This window comes from Oncorhynchus masou, chromosome 18 (assembly GCF_036934945.1).
Source record: "Oncorhynchus masou masou isolate Uvic2021 chromosome 18, UVic_Omas_1.1, whole genome shotgun sequence".
Classification (NCBI taxonomy): domain Eukaryota; kingdom Metazoa; phylum Chordata; class Actinopteri; order Salmoniformes; family Salmonidae; genus Oncorhynchus; species Oncorhynchus masou.
In genome coordinates this window covers 77,730,994-77,746,468 of record NC_088229.1, presented here as the reverse complement: position 1 = coordinate 77,746,468, position 15,475 = coordinate 77,730,994, and the positions used below count along the sequence as shown (strand labels likewise).

Genomic DNA, 15,475 nt, shown 5'->3' with positions numbered 1-15,475 from the left:
GTGTTTTGGTAAAAAAGCTCAGGGATACGCCTAAATGTAACCCCGAATTCATAGACAGAGCTATGGATGCAAGGACAGACCATCCAAAATATTGTTTTAACCCTGTTTTGAAGCTATACAGTGTGTGTTTACATTTACCTGTTCAGGGGCCATGTAAGACTTGGTTCCTGTCTTTTTCGTTCTCTCCAGCAGGTTCTCATCGTTGTCGTTATCTTCTGCCGTCACCAGACCAAAGTCTCCGATCTTTACCTCTCCCTTCCCCTCTCCGTCACTCATACCAAACATGATGTTAGCAGGCTAGAAGAAGAAGAAGAAGCTGTTCAAATATGAATATGTCCATAACCCACCGGTCATAAACCTGTGATGGACCAGGACAAATAGTAAGTTGTGACAGCCTACCTTTAGGTCTCTGTGTAGGAGTTTCTTGGAGTGGATGTATTCTACTCCGTTTACTATCTGCTGGGTGATGTGTAGACTCTCCTCCCTGCGTTTGGGTTTCCGATGAGCGTTCCTCTCGTCGATCCACACTTTTAGAGTCCTCTTGTCACATAGTTCCATCTGGATGTACAGGAACTCAGAGGACGAACTGCTGCCTGAACTAAAGCAGGAAGTAAAGAACAAGTATCATGCTTTCAGTTTGTCGGTCAAATGATCTGAAATGGGAACAGACCTTACTGAAATGGGAACAGACCTTACTGAAATGGGAACAGACATTACTGAAATGGGAACAGACCTTACTGAAATGGGAACATACCTTACTGAAATGGGAACAGACCTTACTGAAATGGGAACAGACCTTACTGAAATGGGGAACAGACCTTACTGAAATGGGGAACAGACCTTACTGAAAGGGGGAACAGACCTTACTGAAATGGGAACAGACCTTACTGAAATGGGAACAGACCTTACTGAAATGGGAACAGACCTTACTGAAATGGGAACAGACCTTACTGAAATGGGAACAGACCTTACTGAAATGGGAACAGACCTTACTGAAATGGGGAACAGACCTTACTGAAAGGGGGAACAGACCTTACTGAAAGGGGGAACAGACCTTACTGAAAGGGGAACAGACCTTACTGAAATGGGAACAGACCTTACTGAAATGGGAACAGACCTTACTGAAATGGGAACAGACCTTACTGAAAGGGGAACAGACCTTACTGAAATGGGAACAGACCTTACTGAAATGGGAACAGACCTTACTGAAATGGGAACAGACCTTACTGAAATGGGAACAGACCTTACTGAAAGGGGAACAGACCTTACTGAAAGGGGAACAGACCTTACTGAAAGGGGAACAGACCTTACTGAAATGGGAACAGACCTTACTGAAATGGGAACAGACCTTACTGAAATGGGAACAGACCTTACTGAAATGGGAACAGACCTTACTGAAATGGGAACAGACCTTACTGAAATGGGAACAGACCTTACTGAAAGGGGAACAGACCTTACTGAAAGGGGAACAGACCTTACTGAAAGGGGAACAGACCTTACTGAAATGGGAACAGACCTTACTGAAATGGGAACAGACCTTACTGAAATGGGAACAGACCTTACTGAAATGGGAACAGACCTTACTGAAATGGGAACAGACCTTACTGAAATGGGAACAGACCTTACTGAAAGGGGAACAGACCTTACTGAAAGGGGAACAGACCTTACTGAAAGGGGAACAGACCTTACTGAAATGGGAACAGACCTTACTGAAAGGGGAACAGACCTTACTGAAAGGGGAACAGACCTTACTGAAATGGGAACAGACCTTACTGAAATGGGAACAGACCTTACTGAAATGGGAACAGACCTTACTGAAAGGGGGAACAGACCTTACTGAAATGGGAACAGACCTTACTGAAATGGGAACAGACCTTACTGAAAGGGGGAACAGACCTTACTGAAAGGGGGAACAGACCTTACTGAAATGGGAGCAGACCTTACTGAAATGGGAACAGACCTTACTGAAATGGGAACAGACCTTACTGAAATGGGAACAGACCTTACTGAAATGGGAGCAGACCTTACTGAAATGGGAGCAGACCTTACTGAAATGGGAGCAGACCTTACTGAAATGGGAGCAGACCTTACTGAAATGGGAGCAGACCTTACTGAAATGGGAACAGACCTTACTGAAATGGGAACAGACCTTACTGAAATGGGAACAGACCTTACTGAAATGGGAACAGACCTTACTGAAATGGGAACAGACCTTACTGAAATGGGAACAGACCTTACTGAAATGGGAACAGACCTTACTGAAATGGGAACAGACCATACTGAAATGGGAACAGACCTTACTGAAATGGGAACGGACAATACTGAAATGGGAACAGACAATACTGAAATGGGAACAGACCTTACTGAAATGGGAACAGACCTTACTGAAATGGGAGCAGACCTTACTGAAATGGGAACAGACCTTACTGAAATGGGAGCAGACCTTACTGAAATGGGAACAGACCTTACTGAAATGGGAACAGACCTTACTGAAATGGGAACAGACCTTACTGAAATGGGAACAGACCTTACTGAAATGGGAACAGACCTTACTGAAATGGGAACAGACCTTACTGAAATGGGAACAGACCTTACTGAAATGGGAGCAGCAACTTATACCACTAAAAGGGAAACTATGATTGTTCTTTATACGTGCTATGGCTATGATATGGGGTCATTTATCTACCTTAGTTGAATACACTGATTAAGTCCCTCTAGATAATGTTTTTTCCATTTATGTTTTGAGGCTGGACTTTAGCACTTATAGGTCGTTAGCATGTAGTTATAGGTCGTTAGCATGTAGGGCGGTGGGTCCCTTTTAGATCCCAGCTCATGGTGGGTCCCTTTTAGGTCCCAGCTCATGGTGGGTCCCTTTTAGGTCCCAGCTCATGGTGGGTCCCTTTTAGGTCCCAGCTCATGGTGGGTCCCTTTTAGGTCCCAGCTCATGGTGGGTCCCTTTTAGGTCCAAGCTCCCAGCTCTTGTTGGGTCCCTTTTAGGTCCCAGGTCATGGTGGGTCCCTTTTAGGTCCCAGCTCATGATGGGTCCCTTTTAGGTCCCAGCTCATGATGGGTCCCTTTTAGGTCCCAGCTCATGGTGGGTCCCTTTTAGGTGCCAGCTCCCAGCTCATGGTGGGTCCCTTTTAGGTCCCAGGTCATGGTGGGTCCCTTTTAGGTCCCAGCTCCGAGCTCATGGTGGGTGTCTTTTAGGTCCCAGCTCATGGTGGGTGTCTTTTAGGTCCTAGCTCCGAGCTCATGGTGGGTGTCTTTTAGGTCCCAGCTTATGGTGGGTGTCTTTTAGGTCCCAGGTCATGGTGGGTGTCTTTTAGTTCCCAGCTCATGGTGGGTCCCTTTTAGGTCCCAGCTCATGGTGGGTCCCTTTTAGGTCCCAGCTCATGGTGGGTCCCTTTTAGGTGCCAGCTCCCAGCTCATGGTGCATCCCTTTTAGGTCCCAGCTCATGGTGGGTCCCTTTTAGGTCAGAGGTCATGGTGGGTCCCTTTTAGGTCACAGCTCATGGTGGATCCCTTTTAGGTCACAGCTCATGGTGGGTCCCTTTTAGGTCCCAGCTCCCAGCTCTTGTTGGGTCCCTTTTAGGTCCCAGGTCATGGTGGGTCCCTTTTAGGTCCCAGCTCATGGTGGGTCCCTTTTAGGTCCCAGCTCATGGTGGGTCCCTTTTAGGTGCCAGCTCCCAGCTCATGGTGGGTCCCTTTTAGGTCCCAGGTCATGGTGGGTCCCTTTTAGGTCCCAGCTCCGAGCTCATGGTGGGTGTCTTTTAGGTCCCAGCTCATGGTGGGTGTCTTTTAGGTCCTAGCTCCGAGCTCATGGTGGGTGTCTTTTAGGTCCCAGCTTATGGTGGGTGTCTTTTAGGTCCCAGGTCATGGTGGGTGTCTTTTAGTTCCCAGCTCATGGTGGGTCCCTTTTAGGTCCCAGCTCATGGTGGGTCCCTTTTAGGTCCCAGCTCATGGTGGGTCCCTTTTAGGTGCCAGCTCCCAGCTCATGGTGCATCCCTTTTAGGTCCCAGCTCATGGTGGGTCCCTTTTAGGTCAGAGGTCATGGTGGGTCCCTTTTAGGTCACAGCTCATGGTGGGTCCCTTTTAGGTCACAGCTCATGGTGGGTCCCTTTTAGGTCCCAGCTCCCAGCTCTTGTTGGGTCCCTTTTAGGTCCCAGGTCATGGTGGGTCCCTTTTAGGTCCCAGCTCATGGTGGGTCCCTTTTAGGTCCCAGCTCATGGTGGGTCCCTTTTAGGTGCCGGGTCCCTTTTAGGTGCCAGCTCCCAGCTCATGGTGCATCCCTTTTAGGTCCCAGCTCATGGTGGGTCCCTTTTAGGTCCCAGCTCCGAGCTCATGGTGGGTCCCTTTTAGGTCCCAGCTCATGGTGGGTCCCTTTTAGGTGCCGGGTCCCTTTTAGGTGCCAGCTCCCAGCTCATGGTGGGTCCCTTTTAGGTCCCAGCTGATGGTGGGTCCCTTTTAGGTCCCAGCTCATGGTGGGTCCCTTTTAGGTCCCAGCTCATGGTGGGTCCCTTTTAGGTCCCAGCTCATGGTGGGTCCCTTTTAGGTCCCAGCTCATGGTGGGTGTCTTTTAGGTCCCAGCTCATGGTGGGTGTCTTTTAGGTCCCAGCTCATGGTGGGTCCCTTTTAGGTCCAGCTGTTGTTGCTCGTCAACTTACAGTGGACACTCCCATGAGTGTATATCAAAACCTCTCCTAAAACCACAACCTGTTTCATTTAATTTGTTGTCAGTGACTCTTTGTTAGTTCCCCCTTCTGTTTGAATGACATTATTGGGGAACGTAACACTAACATGTAAAATGTCATTATTCCATAACATCTCCCATAGTGCAATGGGACAGGGACAGTAGTAATAATGTTACTCTGAAGTGGTGTCACTCTCAGAGGTGCTGTCACATCGGTACGCGGTGTCCTCCAGCCAGGCGGTGTAGTAGCGTACTATGTTGGGGTGCTGAAGATCTGCTAAGGCACCAACCTCCCGCTTAGCTTTCCTGAGGAAAGAGTCACAGGTAAAAAATCCATCAGTGTTATTATACAGCGGCTGGGTCGAGTGAAAGATATTACTTCGATTGCTAAAGTAACAGAACATAATCGACTTACCCTTTACTCAGTACTATCTTCACCGCAAAATACTTCTGCTCCAGTTCCCGTCGCGCCTTATAAACGCTGCCAAAGCCTCCTTTGCCAATCTTCTCTATTGAATCAAACTCTGATAAAAACCTGAGATGATAAATGAGATTTAAATAATCAATCCATCAACATGATCAAACTGTTTTGTGATCAGTCTGGATGAGTATTCCATCAGCAACAGATTTCAATGCCGTCTACTTTATACATTAAATGTGGGGTAGAGAAATGAGTATCGTTGTCATGCTGAAAGTAACCCCATAACGTACCTAGATTTAATTGGTTGGTTGGATGTCCTTCCACTTGACAAGGTTCCTAAATTGTTGCCTTTTAAATCGGGACCTTCCTTAAAAAAAAAAACAATGACAAACACTCAATCATCATTTAACAATGCAGTCCATATATCCCCAACAGCAGGGGTGGGCAACTTTGATGGGGGCCCCATAAATCTGAAGTCATGGTGAGGGGCAGCAGCTGCTCGCAGGTAAGCGTACCCATCTCCGTGACGTTTCCGTTATAGTCGGTAATAGCCGTCTTTTGGCCGTTCATTTATTTTTGTTTAGAAAAGCTGCTAAATTAAATTAGCAACGTCCAATTGTCCGTGAGAAGATAAAACATACAAAAACTCCCCAAATACCGGTGTGCCAAGCTTGTAGCTTGTAACTGTTTTTGCTTTGTCATTATGGGGTATTGTGATGTCATTCTGGGATATTGTGATGTCATTCTGGGGTATTGTGATGTCATTCTGGGGTATTGTGATGTCATTCTGGGGTATTGTGATGTCATTCTGGGGTATTGTGATGTCATTATGGGGTATTGTGATGTCATTCTGGGGTATTGTGATGTCATTCTGGGGTATTGTGATGTCATTCTGGGGTATTGTGATGTCATTCTGGGGTATTGTGATGTCATTCTGGGGTATTGTGATGTCATTCTGGGATATTGTGATGTCATTATGGGGTATTGTGATGTCATTCTGGGGTATTGTGATGTCATTCTGGGGTATTTTGTGAAGATTGAAGAGGGGGGAAAAAACTATTTAATCCATTTTAGAATAAGGCTGTAACGTAACAAAATGTGTTAAGCGTCAAGGGGTCTGAATACTTTCCTAAGGCACTGTATTTTATTAATCACACACGTAAAGCATACAGATATAGAGCGTTTGAGGGGAAATCTGTCAGACGGCGCTTTTATAACACCAATCACTGCGGCAACAATTGTAAATGCAATCGTGTGTCAAAAAATAGTTTTCTGGGCCACAATAAAAAATAGCTGTTTTTTTTTTAAATGGTCATGTAAGTGTGCTTTCCATTCACAATTCAAATGCAGAAGGAAGGCAGAAGGTAGGCGTCATCGGTGCGTCACACAGCACTTTTCAAAGAGCTGGAGACCGTACATATTACTACATGTTTTACCTTGTTTCAAAGTAACCCAGGAAACCCAGGTAAAATCTGACCTTATCCGTGGAGGCAGTTGTTTTTTATACAGACTTCCATAAGCCATTGGAACCAGTAGTCTATTGTTTTATACAGACTTCCATAAGCCACTATAACCAGTAGTCTATTGTTTTATACAGACTTCCATAAGCCACTATAACCAGTAGTCTATTGTTTTATACAGACTTCCATAAGCCACTATAACCAGTAGTCTATTGTTTTATACAGACTTCCATAAGCCATTGGAACCAGTAGTCTATTGTTTTATACAGACTTCCATAAGCCACTATAACCAGTAGTCTATTGTTTTATACAGACTTCCATAAGCCACTATAACCAGTAGTCTATTGTTTTATACAGACTTCCATAAGCCATTGGAACCAGTAGTCTATTGTTTTATACAGACTTCCATAAGCCACTATAACCAGTAGTCTATTATTTTATACAGACTTCCATAAGCCATTGGAACCAGTAGTCTATTGTTTTATACAGACTTCCATAAGCCACTGGAACCAGTAGTCTATTGTTTTATACAGACTTCCATAAGCCACTGGAACCAGTAGTCTATTGTTTTATACAGACTTCCATAAGCCACTATAACCAGTAGTCTATTGTTTTATACAGACTTCCATAAGCCATTGGAACCAGTAGTCTATTGTTTTATACAGACTTCCATAAGCCACTGGAACCAGTAGCCTATTGTTTTATACAGACTTCCATAAGCCATTGGAACCAGTAGTCTATTGTTTTATACAGACTTCCATAAGCCACTATAACCAGTAGTCTATTGTTTTATACAGACTTCCATAAGCCACTATAACCAGTAGTCTATTGTTTTATACAGACTTCCATAAGCCATTGGAACCAGTAGTCTATTGTTTTATACAGACTTCCATAAGCCACTATAACCAGTAGTCTATTGTTTTATACAGACTTCCATAAGCCACTATAACCAGTAGTCTATTGTTTTATACAGACTTCCATAAGCCATTGGAACCAGTAGTCTATTGTTTTATACAGACTTCCATAAGCCACTATAACCAGTAGTCTATTGTTTTATACAGACTTCCATAAGCCATTGGAACCAGTAGTCTATTGTTTTATACAGACTTCCATAAGCCATTGGAACCAGTAGTCTATTGTTTTATACAGACTTCCATAAGCCACTATAACCAGTAGTCTATTGTTTTGTACAGACTTCCATAAGCCACTATAACCAGTAGTCTATTGTTTTATACAGACTTCCATAAGCCATTGGAACCAGTAGTCTATTGTTTTATACAGACTTCCATAAGCCACTATAACCAGTAGTCTATTGTTTTATACAGACTTCCATAAGCCATTGGAACCAGTAGTCTATTGTTTTATACAGACTTCCATAAGCCATTGGAACCAGTAGTCTATTGTTTTATACAGACTTCCATAAGCCACTATAACCAGTAGTCTATTGTTTTATACAGACTTCCATAAGCCACTATAACCAGTAGTCTATTGTTTTATACAGACTTCCATAAGCCATTGGAACCAGTAGTTTATTTCTCTCCTGTTCTATTGGTTTTCAACTGTCTCTCATTGTCTGGTAGCCAAATGCACATTAGCGTGTAGCCATGAGGGCAGGGGAAGCTTTTCCTAAGTGAATTAAATATACAGCATGGGCTACTGAAGCATGATTTTGCCACAGAGCATCAAGAGCTTCTCCTAGCCATAATTATTTTTAAATTGTGGATTATTTTAAATCGCATTGCCTACAGTTGAAAGGAAAGGCAGAGTGTGCAATATTGTTGAGTTGTGACTGTCTCTGAAAAGTAGAGAGGCCAAACCAGGCATATCACAATATTAATACATTCAATCGCAGGAAAACTTAGCTTGGAAAGAAAATGTATATTTCTGTAAAGAGAACAGAATGAAAAGACTGTATTAGTTATCAAAATTCTCAACTTTATTGAGTAAACAACAACAGGCCTGTAGCCTATTTAATTGGCAGCAGCAGAGCGCATCGGCCACATCCCCAGTATTCCTTCTTCATCATCGTTGGCTCAGTGCCACTTAAAAGTTTAGCTTTTTGGACAATAATGTCCTTCTCCCGTTTAGAAGATCCCCCTTTCACATTATATTAACAATTCATGTTTTTATTGATCTGTTTTTCAGTGTCAGCAGAGTAGGAGGACCACTAGTGGTTCTGGGGGGGTGGGGCCTGGACCTGGCCCCTCTAACAGTACAACTGGCCCCAGCTTGGGCCCCCCCCCCCAGTTGAAATGGTCTAGAACTGCCACTGAGGAGGACTAATGTCTTTGGTCATATAAGATGTAGTAATACTGTAAGTAGTGGTGTAAAGTACTACTTACAATTTTCACTTAATGTTTCACTTAAGTCATTTTTTTTTTGGGGGGGGGGGGGTATCTGTACTTTACTAATTATATTTGTGAAAACTTTTACTTCACTGCATTCCTAAAGAAAATAATGTACTTTTTACTCCGTGCAAAAGTACTCGTTCCATTTCCAACGCTCAGTCAGGACAACAATATGGTCTAATACACACCACCTATCACTATAACGCATTGTCGTCCCTACTACCTCTGATCTGACGAGCTCAATGTGGGAGTGTTGCCCCCGGTCTCTCCGTAAATAAGAAAATGGCGCCGCTTGGTTTGCTTAATATAAGGAAATGGATGTAAAGCATTTACTTTTACTCAAGTATGACAATTGAGTCATTTTTCCCACCACTAAACTTACATGTAAAACCATATATATATACACTTCTACTTTTGATACTTAAGTATATTTAAACCCAAGTACTTGTAGACTTTTACTCAAGTAGTATTTTCCTGGGTGGCTTCACTTTCACTTGAGTCATTTTCTATTAAAGGTATCTTTACTTTTACTCAAGTATGACAATTGAGTCCTTTTTCTACCACTGCTTCAAATGTGTTTTTCAAAGAAATATATCTGATATTGTTTTACCTTTATTTAACCAGGCAAGTCAGTTAAGAACAAATTCTTATTTTCAATGATGGCCTAGGAACAGCGGGTTAACTGCCTGTTCAGGTGCAGAACGACAGATTTGTACCTTGTCAGCTCGGGGATTCGAACATAAAACCTTTTGGTTACTAGTCCAACACTCTAACCACTAGGCTACCCTGCCGCCCCCTACATTATATGATATTATGTTATATTATATTATACTATACATTATAGGCTACATTATATGATATTATGTTATATTATATTATACTATACATTATAGCCTACATTATATGATATTATGTTATATTATATTATACTATACATTATAGCCTACATTATATGATATTATGTTATATTATATTATACTATACATTATAGCCTACATTATATGATATTATGTTATATTATATTATACTATACATTATAGCCTACATTATATGATATTATGTTATATTATATTATACTATACATTATAGCCTACATTATATGATATTATGTTATATTATATTATACTATACATTATAGCCTACATTATATGATATTATGTTATATTATATTATACTATACATTATAGCCTACATTATATGATATTATGTTATATTATATTATACTATACATTATAGCCTACATTATATGATATTATGTTATATTATATTATACTATACATTATAGCCTACATTATATGATATTATGTTATATTATATTATACTATACATTATAGCCTACATTATATGATATTATGTTATATTATATTATACTATACATTATAGCCTACATTATATGATATTATGTTATATTATATTATACTATACATTATAGCCTACATTATATGATATTATGTTATATTATATTATACTATACATTATAGCCTACATTATATGATATTATGTTATATTATACTATACATTATAGCCTACATTATATGATATTATGTTATATTATATTATACTATACATTATAGCCTACATTATATGATATTATGTTATATTATACTATACATTATAGCCTACATTATATGATATTATGTTATATTATATTATACTATACATTATAGCCTACATTATATGATATTATGTTATATTATATTATACTATACATTATAGCCTACATTATATGATATTATGTTATATTATACTATACATTATAGCCTACATTATATGATATTATGTTATATTATATTATACTATACATTATAGCCTACATTATATGATATTATGTTATATTATACTATACTATACATTATAGCCTACATTATATGATATTATGTTATATTATACTATACATTATAGCCTACATTATATGATATTATGTTATATTATACTATACATTATAGCCTACATTATATGATATTATGTTATATTATATTATACTATACATTATAGCCTACATTATATGATATTATGTTATATTATACTATACATTATAGCCTACATTATATGATATTATGTTATATTATATTATACATTATAGCCTACATTATATGATATTATGTTATATTATATTATACTATACATTATAGCCTACATTATATGATATTATGATATATTATATTATACTATACATTATAGCCTACATTATATGATATTATGTTATATTATATTATACATTATAGCCTACATTATATGATATTTATGTTATATTATATTATATACATTATAGCCTACATTATATGATATTATGTTATATTATATTATACTATACATTATAGCCTACATTATATGATATTATGATATATTATATTATACTATACATTATAGCCTACATTATATGATATTATGTTATATTATATTATACATTATAGCCTACATTATATGATATTATGTTATATTATATTATACATTATAGCCTACATTATATGATATTATGTTATATTATATTATACATTATAGCCTACATTATATGATATTATGTTATATTATACTATACATTATAGCCTACATTATATGATATTATGATATATTATATTATACATTATAGCCTACATTATATGATATTATATTATATTATATTATACATTATAGCCTACATTATATGATATTATGTTATATTATATTATACATTATAGCCTACATTATATGATATTATATTATATTATATTATACATTATAGCCTACATTATATGATATTATGTTATATTATATTATACATTATAGCCTACATTATATGATATTATGATATATTATATTATACATTATAGCCTACATTATATGATATTATATTATATTATATTATACATTATAGCCTACATTATATGATATTATGATATATTATATTATACATTATAGCCTACATTATATGATATTATATTATATTATATTATACATTATAGCCTACATTATATGATATTATGTTATATTATACTATACATTATAGCCTACATTATATGATATTATGTTATATTATACTATACATTATAGCCTACATTATATGATATTATATTATATTATATTATACATTATAGCCTACATTATATGATATTATATTATATTATACTATACATTATAGCCTACATTATATGATATTATGTTATATTATACTATACATTATAGCCTACATTATATGATATTATGTTATATTATACTATACATTATAGCCTACATTATATGATATTATGTTATATTATACTATACATTATAGCCTACATTATATGATATTATGTTATATTATATTATACTATACATTATAGCCTACATTATATGATATTATGTTATATTATATTATACTATACATTATAGCCTACATTATATGATATTATGTTATATTATATTATACTATACATTATAGCCTACATTATATGATATTATGTTATATTATATTATACTATACATTATAGCCTACATTATATGATATTATGTTATATTATATTATACTATACATTATAGCCTACATTATATGAGCTCAGCCATGCGTTTTTTGTGGTTTTTTTGCGAACAGTGATTGAGTTATATTATTAGCGGAAATGATTAAATTCCTGTCTACTTATCACATTAAGAACAGTCAGCTATCATACATAAGCCTGGGAACGCATTGACGCATGGATATTTTATTTATTATAAAAGGTGTGTGTATTCCGCTATTCTAGTAAGTTGAGACCCCAACTGAATTCCCACCAAAATTCTAAAATAATTCTCTTTTGATCTGAAGGCCTTCAAAAGGAGCCAGTTGCCGATCCCTGCTATATAGTATCTTTATAGAGTAGCCTCTACAACAAACTGCTCAAAGAGCAAACCTGTAGTTGTGTTTCAGTTAACATAACAGTAATCACATAGTCAGTTGCAGCCAAATATATTGGCATCCTTGTACTTTTCTTAAATATTTAACTATATCTTGTCAAACAAGTTGAAATTGAAAAGACTGTTTGGTCTCTACATCTTTTTATTTGATTTTCTACATGGCAGAAAATGTTTTGCTACCTCTGGTACTGGGGGCCTTGAATGTGCGCAAGACATCATTAACTCAGCAGATCAGCAGGTATTTTGGAGTTCAATGTTCAACCCGGTGTCCAAAAACTGAGGTCTCCATTGAAGTTTGTGGGTCTTCCAGCAGGACAACTACCGCAAACACACGTCAAACACACGTCAAAAAGCACAGAAGAGATGTTCAAAGGTTCTGGAGTGACCAGTGAATAGTCCAGACCTGAATCACATCCAGAGCCGATGGCCAGATCTAAAAACAGCAGTTGGCGGAGGAAACCCCTCAAACGTTGAAGATTTAGAGCAGGTTGAGGGCGGCAGCGTAGCCTAGTGGTTAGAGCGTTGGACTAGTAACCGAAAGGTTGCAAGTTTGAATCCCCGAGCTGACAAGGTACAAATCTGTCGTTCTGCCCCTGAACAGGCAGTTAACCCACTGTTCCCAGGCCGTCATTGAAAATAAGAATTTGTTTTTAACTGACTTGCCTAGTTAAATAAAGGTAAAATAAATAATAATAAAAAAGAGGGGGCTGCCAGTAGAAAGGTGCCTACAATAAGTCTGTCTGCAGTCATCTTGGCCAAAGTCTGTGTAGTAACCAGAGGTGCCAATCATATATATAGTTTTTATAACTGACATTTACAAAAAATACAATAGTTATTTTTCTATTTTAACTTATTTAAAGAAGAATTTGGAATGATTTAATTAAGAAAAGTGGCAATACATTTCACCACAGCTGTAAGTAAGTGTATAATCAAGATAATTATTTCCATCTTGGACCACACAGGAAATAGGTCAGTGGGTTTTCATCTCTGTCAAATCAATTAAATCATTCAACCAATCACGTCATACTTTTCTCAGAGTTTTTTTTGTTTTTTTTTGTATCTTGGAGACGAGTACCTGTTTGGTCTTGAACGGTGACATCAGGAAGTTAGCTGCTAGTCTAAAGGAGAGGTCAGAGGTCAGATAGTCCAGGTATTGGAGTATAAAATAAAAACAACTTCATCTTGAAAGAAGAGTCTTGAATTGGGTCTTACCTTATTTTAGGCTTCACATTTACAGGGCTTTCAACCTGCTAATAGAATTGAACAGAATAGAACAGAATAGAACAGAATAGAACAGATATTGATTTGCTGTCACAAGAATACCCAATGTCTTACACCATGCTTAAAGAGACAATACGTGTTTATGTTGACAATATCACCGCTCACATCCTGTGAATCAACAACAATAGCAACAACAACCGGATCTGTACCTTGGGGGAGCTGACGTTAACGGAGTCAGCGAATATGATGGACTCACTCCTACTCATGGATGATGGTGTTGCATCCTGGGATTCCCTGGGAGAATTGAAAATAAAATATATACTTTATTGTCCATTTTCAAAGGAAATGGATTGATTTGCTGTAACAATAGACATAAAAACACCTTCAGTTTAAGGCTTTCATGGTTTTCACACTGATATTCAATTCCAAATAATGTTTTATTTTCAGTTGAGCTGCACCCAGACAGTGTTGCTCCATATCTTACCATGTACTAGAGGGGGTTAGAGGATAGTCCTCCATCTTACCATGTACTAGAGGGGGTTAGAGGATAGTCCTCCCTCTTAACATGTACTGAAGGGGGTTAGAGAGGATAGTCCTCCATCTTACCATGTACTAGAGGGGGGTATAGAGGATAGTCCTCCATCTTACCACATACTAGAGGGAGGTATAGAGGATAGTCCTCCATCTTACCATGTACTGGAGGGGGGTATAGAGGATAGTCCTCCATCTAACCATGTACTGGAGGGGGATAGAGAGGATAGGCCTCCATCTTACCATGTACTGGAGGGGGATAGAGAGGATAGTCCTCCATCTAACCATGTACTAGAGGGAGGTATAGAGGATAGTCTCCATCTTACCATGTACTGGAGAGGGTTAGAGAGGATAGGCCTCCATCTTACCATGTACTGGAGAGGGTTAGAGAGGATAGGCCTCCATCTTACCATGTACTGGAGAGGGTTAGAGGATAGTCCTCCATCTTACCATGTACTGGAGGGGGTTAGAGAGGATAGGCCTCCATCTTACCATGTACTGGAGAGGGTTAGAGAGGATAGGCCTCCATCTTACCATGTACTGGAGGGGGTTAGAGGATAGTCCTCCATCTAACCATGTACTGGAGGGGGTTAGAGGATAGTCCTCCATCTTACCATGTACTGGAAGGGGTTAGAGGATAGTTCTCCATCTAACCATGTACTAGAGGGAGGTATAGAGGATAGTCCTCCATCTTACCATGTACTGGAGGGGGGTATAGAGGATAGTCCTCCATCTTACCATGTACTGGAGAGGGTTAGAGAGGATAGTCCTCCATCTTACCATGTACTGGAGGGGGTTAGAGGATAGTCCTCCATCTAACCATGTACTGGAGGGGGTTAGAGGATAGTCCTCCATCTTACCATGTACTGGAGGGGGTTAGAGGATAGTCCTCCATCTTACCACATACTAGAGGGAGGTATAGAGGATAGTCCTCCATCTTACCATGTACTGGAGGGGG

General features: G+C 38.4%; 1 protein-coding gene across 1 annotated transcript in view; it reads right to left on the bottom strand.

The window, feature by feature from the left end:
* The window catches only part of eif2ak2 (eukaryotic translation initiation factor 2-alpha kinase 2), a 39,740-nt gene that overhangs the window by 5,724 nt on the left and 18,541 nt on the right, over positions 1–15,475 (bottom strand). Inside the window, exons 10-17 of the mRNA XM_064924507.1 lie at positions 14,196–14,280; positions 13,978–14,015; positions 13,841–13,883; positions 5,402–5,478; positions 5,106–5,225; positions 4,868–4,996; positions 400–598; positions 139–297 (exon numbers count right to left, since the gene is read on the bottom strand). Coding sequence (XP_064780579.1) covers positions 139–297; positions 400–598; positions 4,868–4,996; positions 5,106–5,225; positions 5,402–5,478; positions 13,841–13,883; positions 13,978–14,015; positions 14,196–14,280 — 850 coding nt within the window. The remainder of the gene's footprint in view (positions 1–138; positions 298–399; positions 599–4,867; positions 4,997–5,105; positions 5,226–5,401; positions 5,479–13,840; positions 13,884–13,977; positions 14,016–14,195; positions 14,281–15,475) is intronic.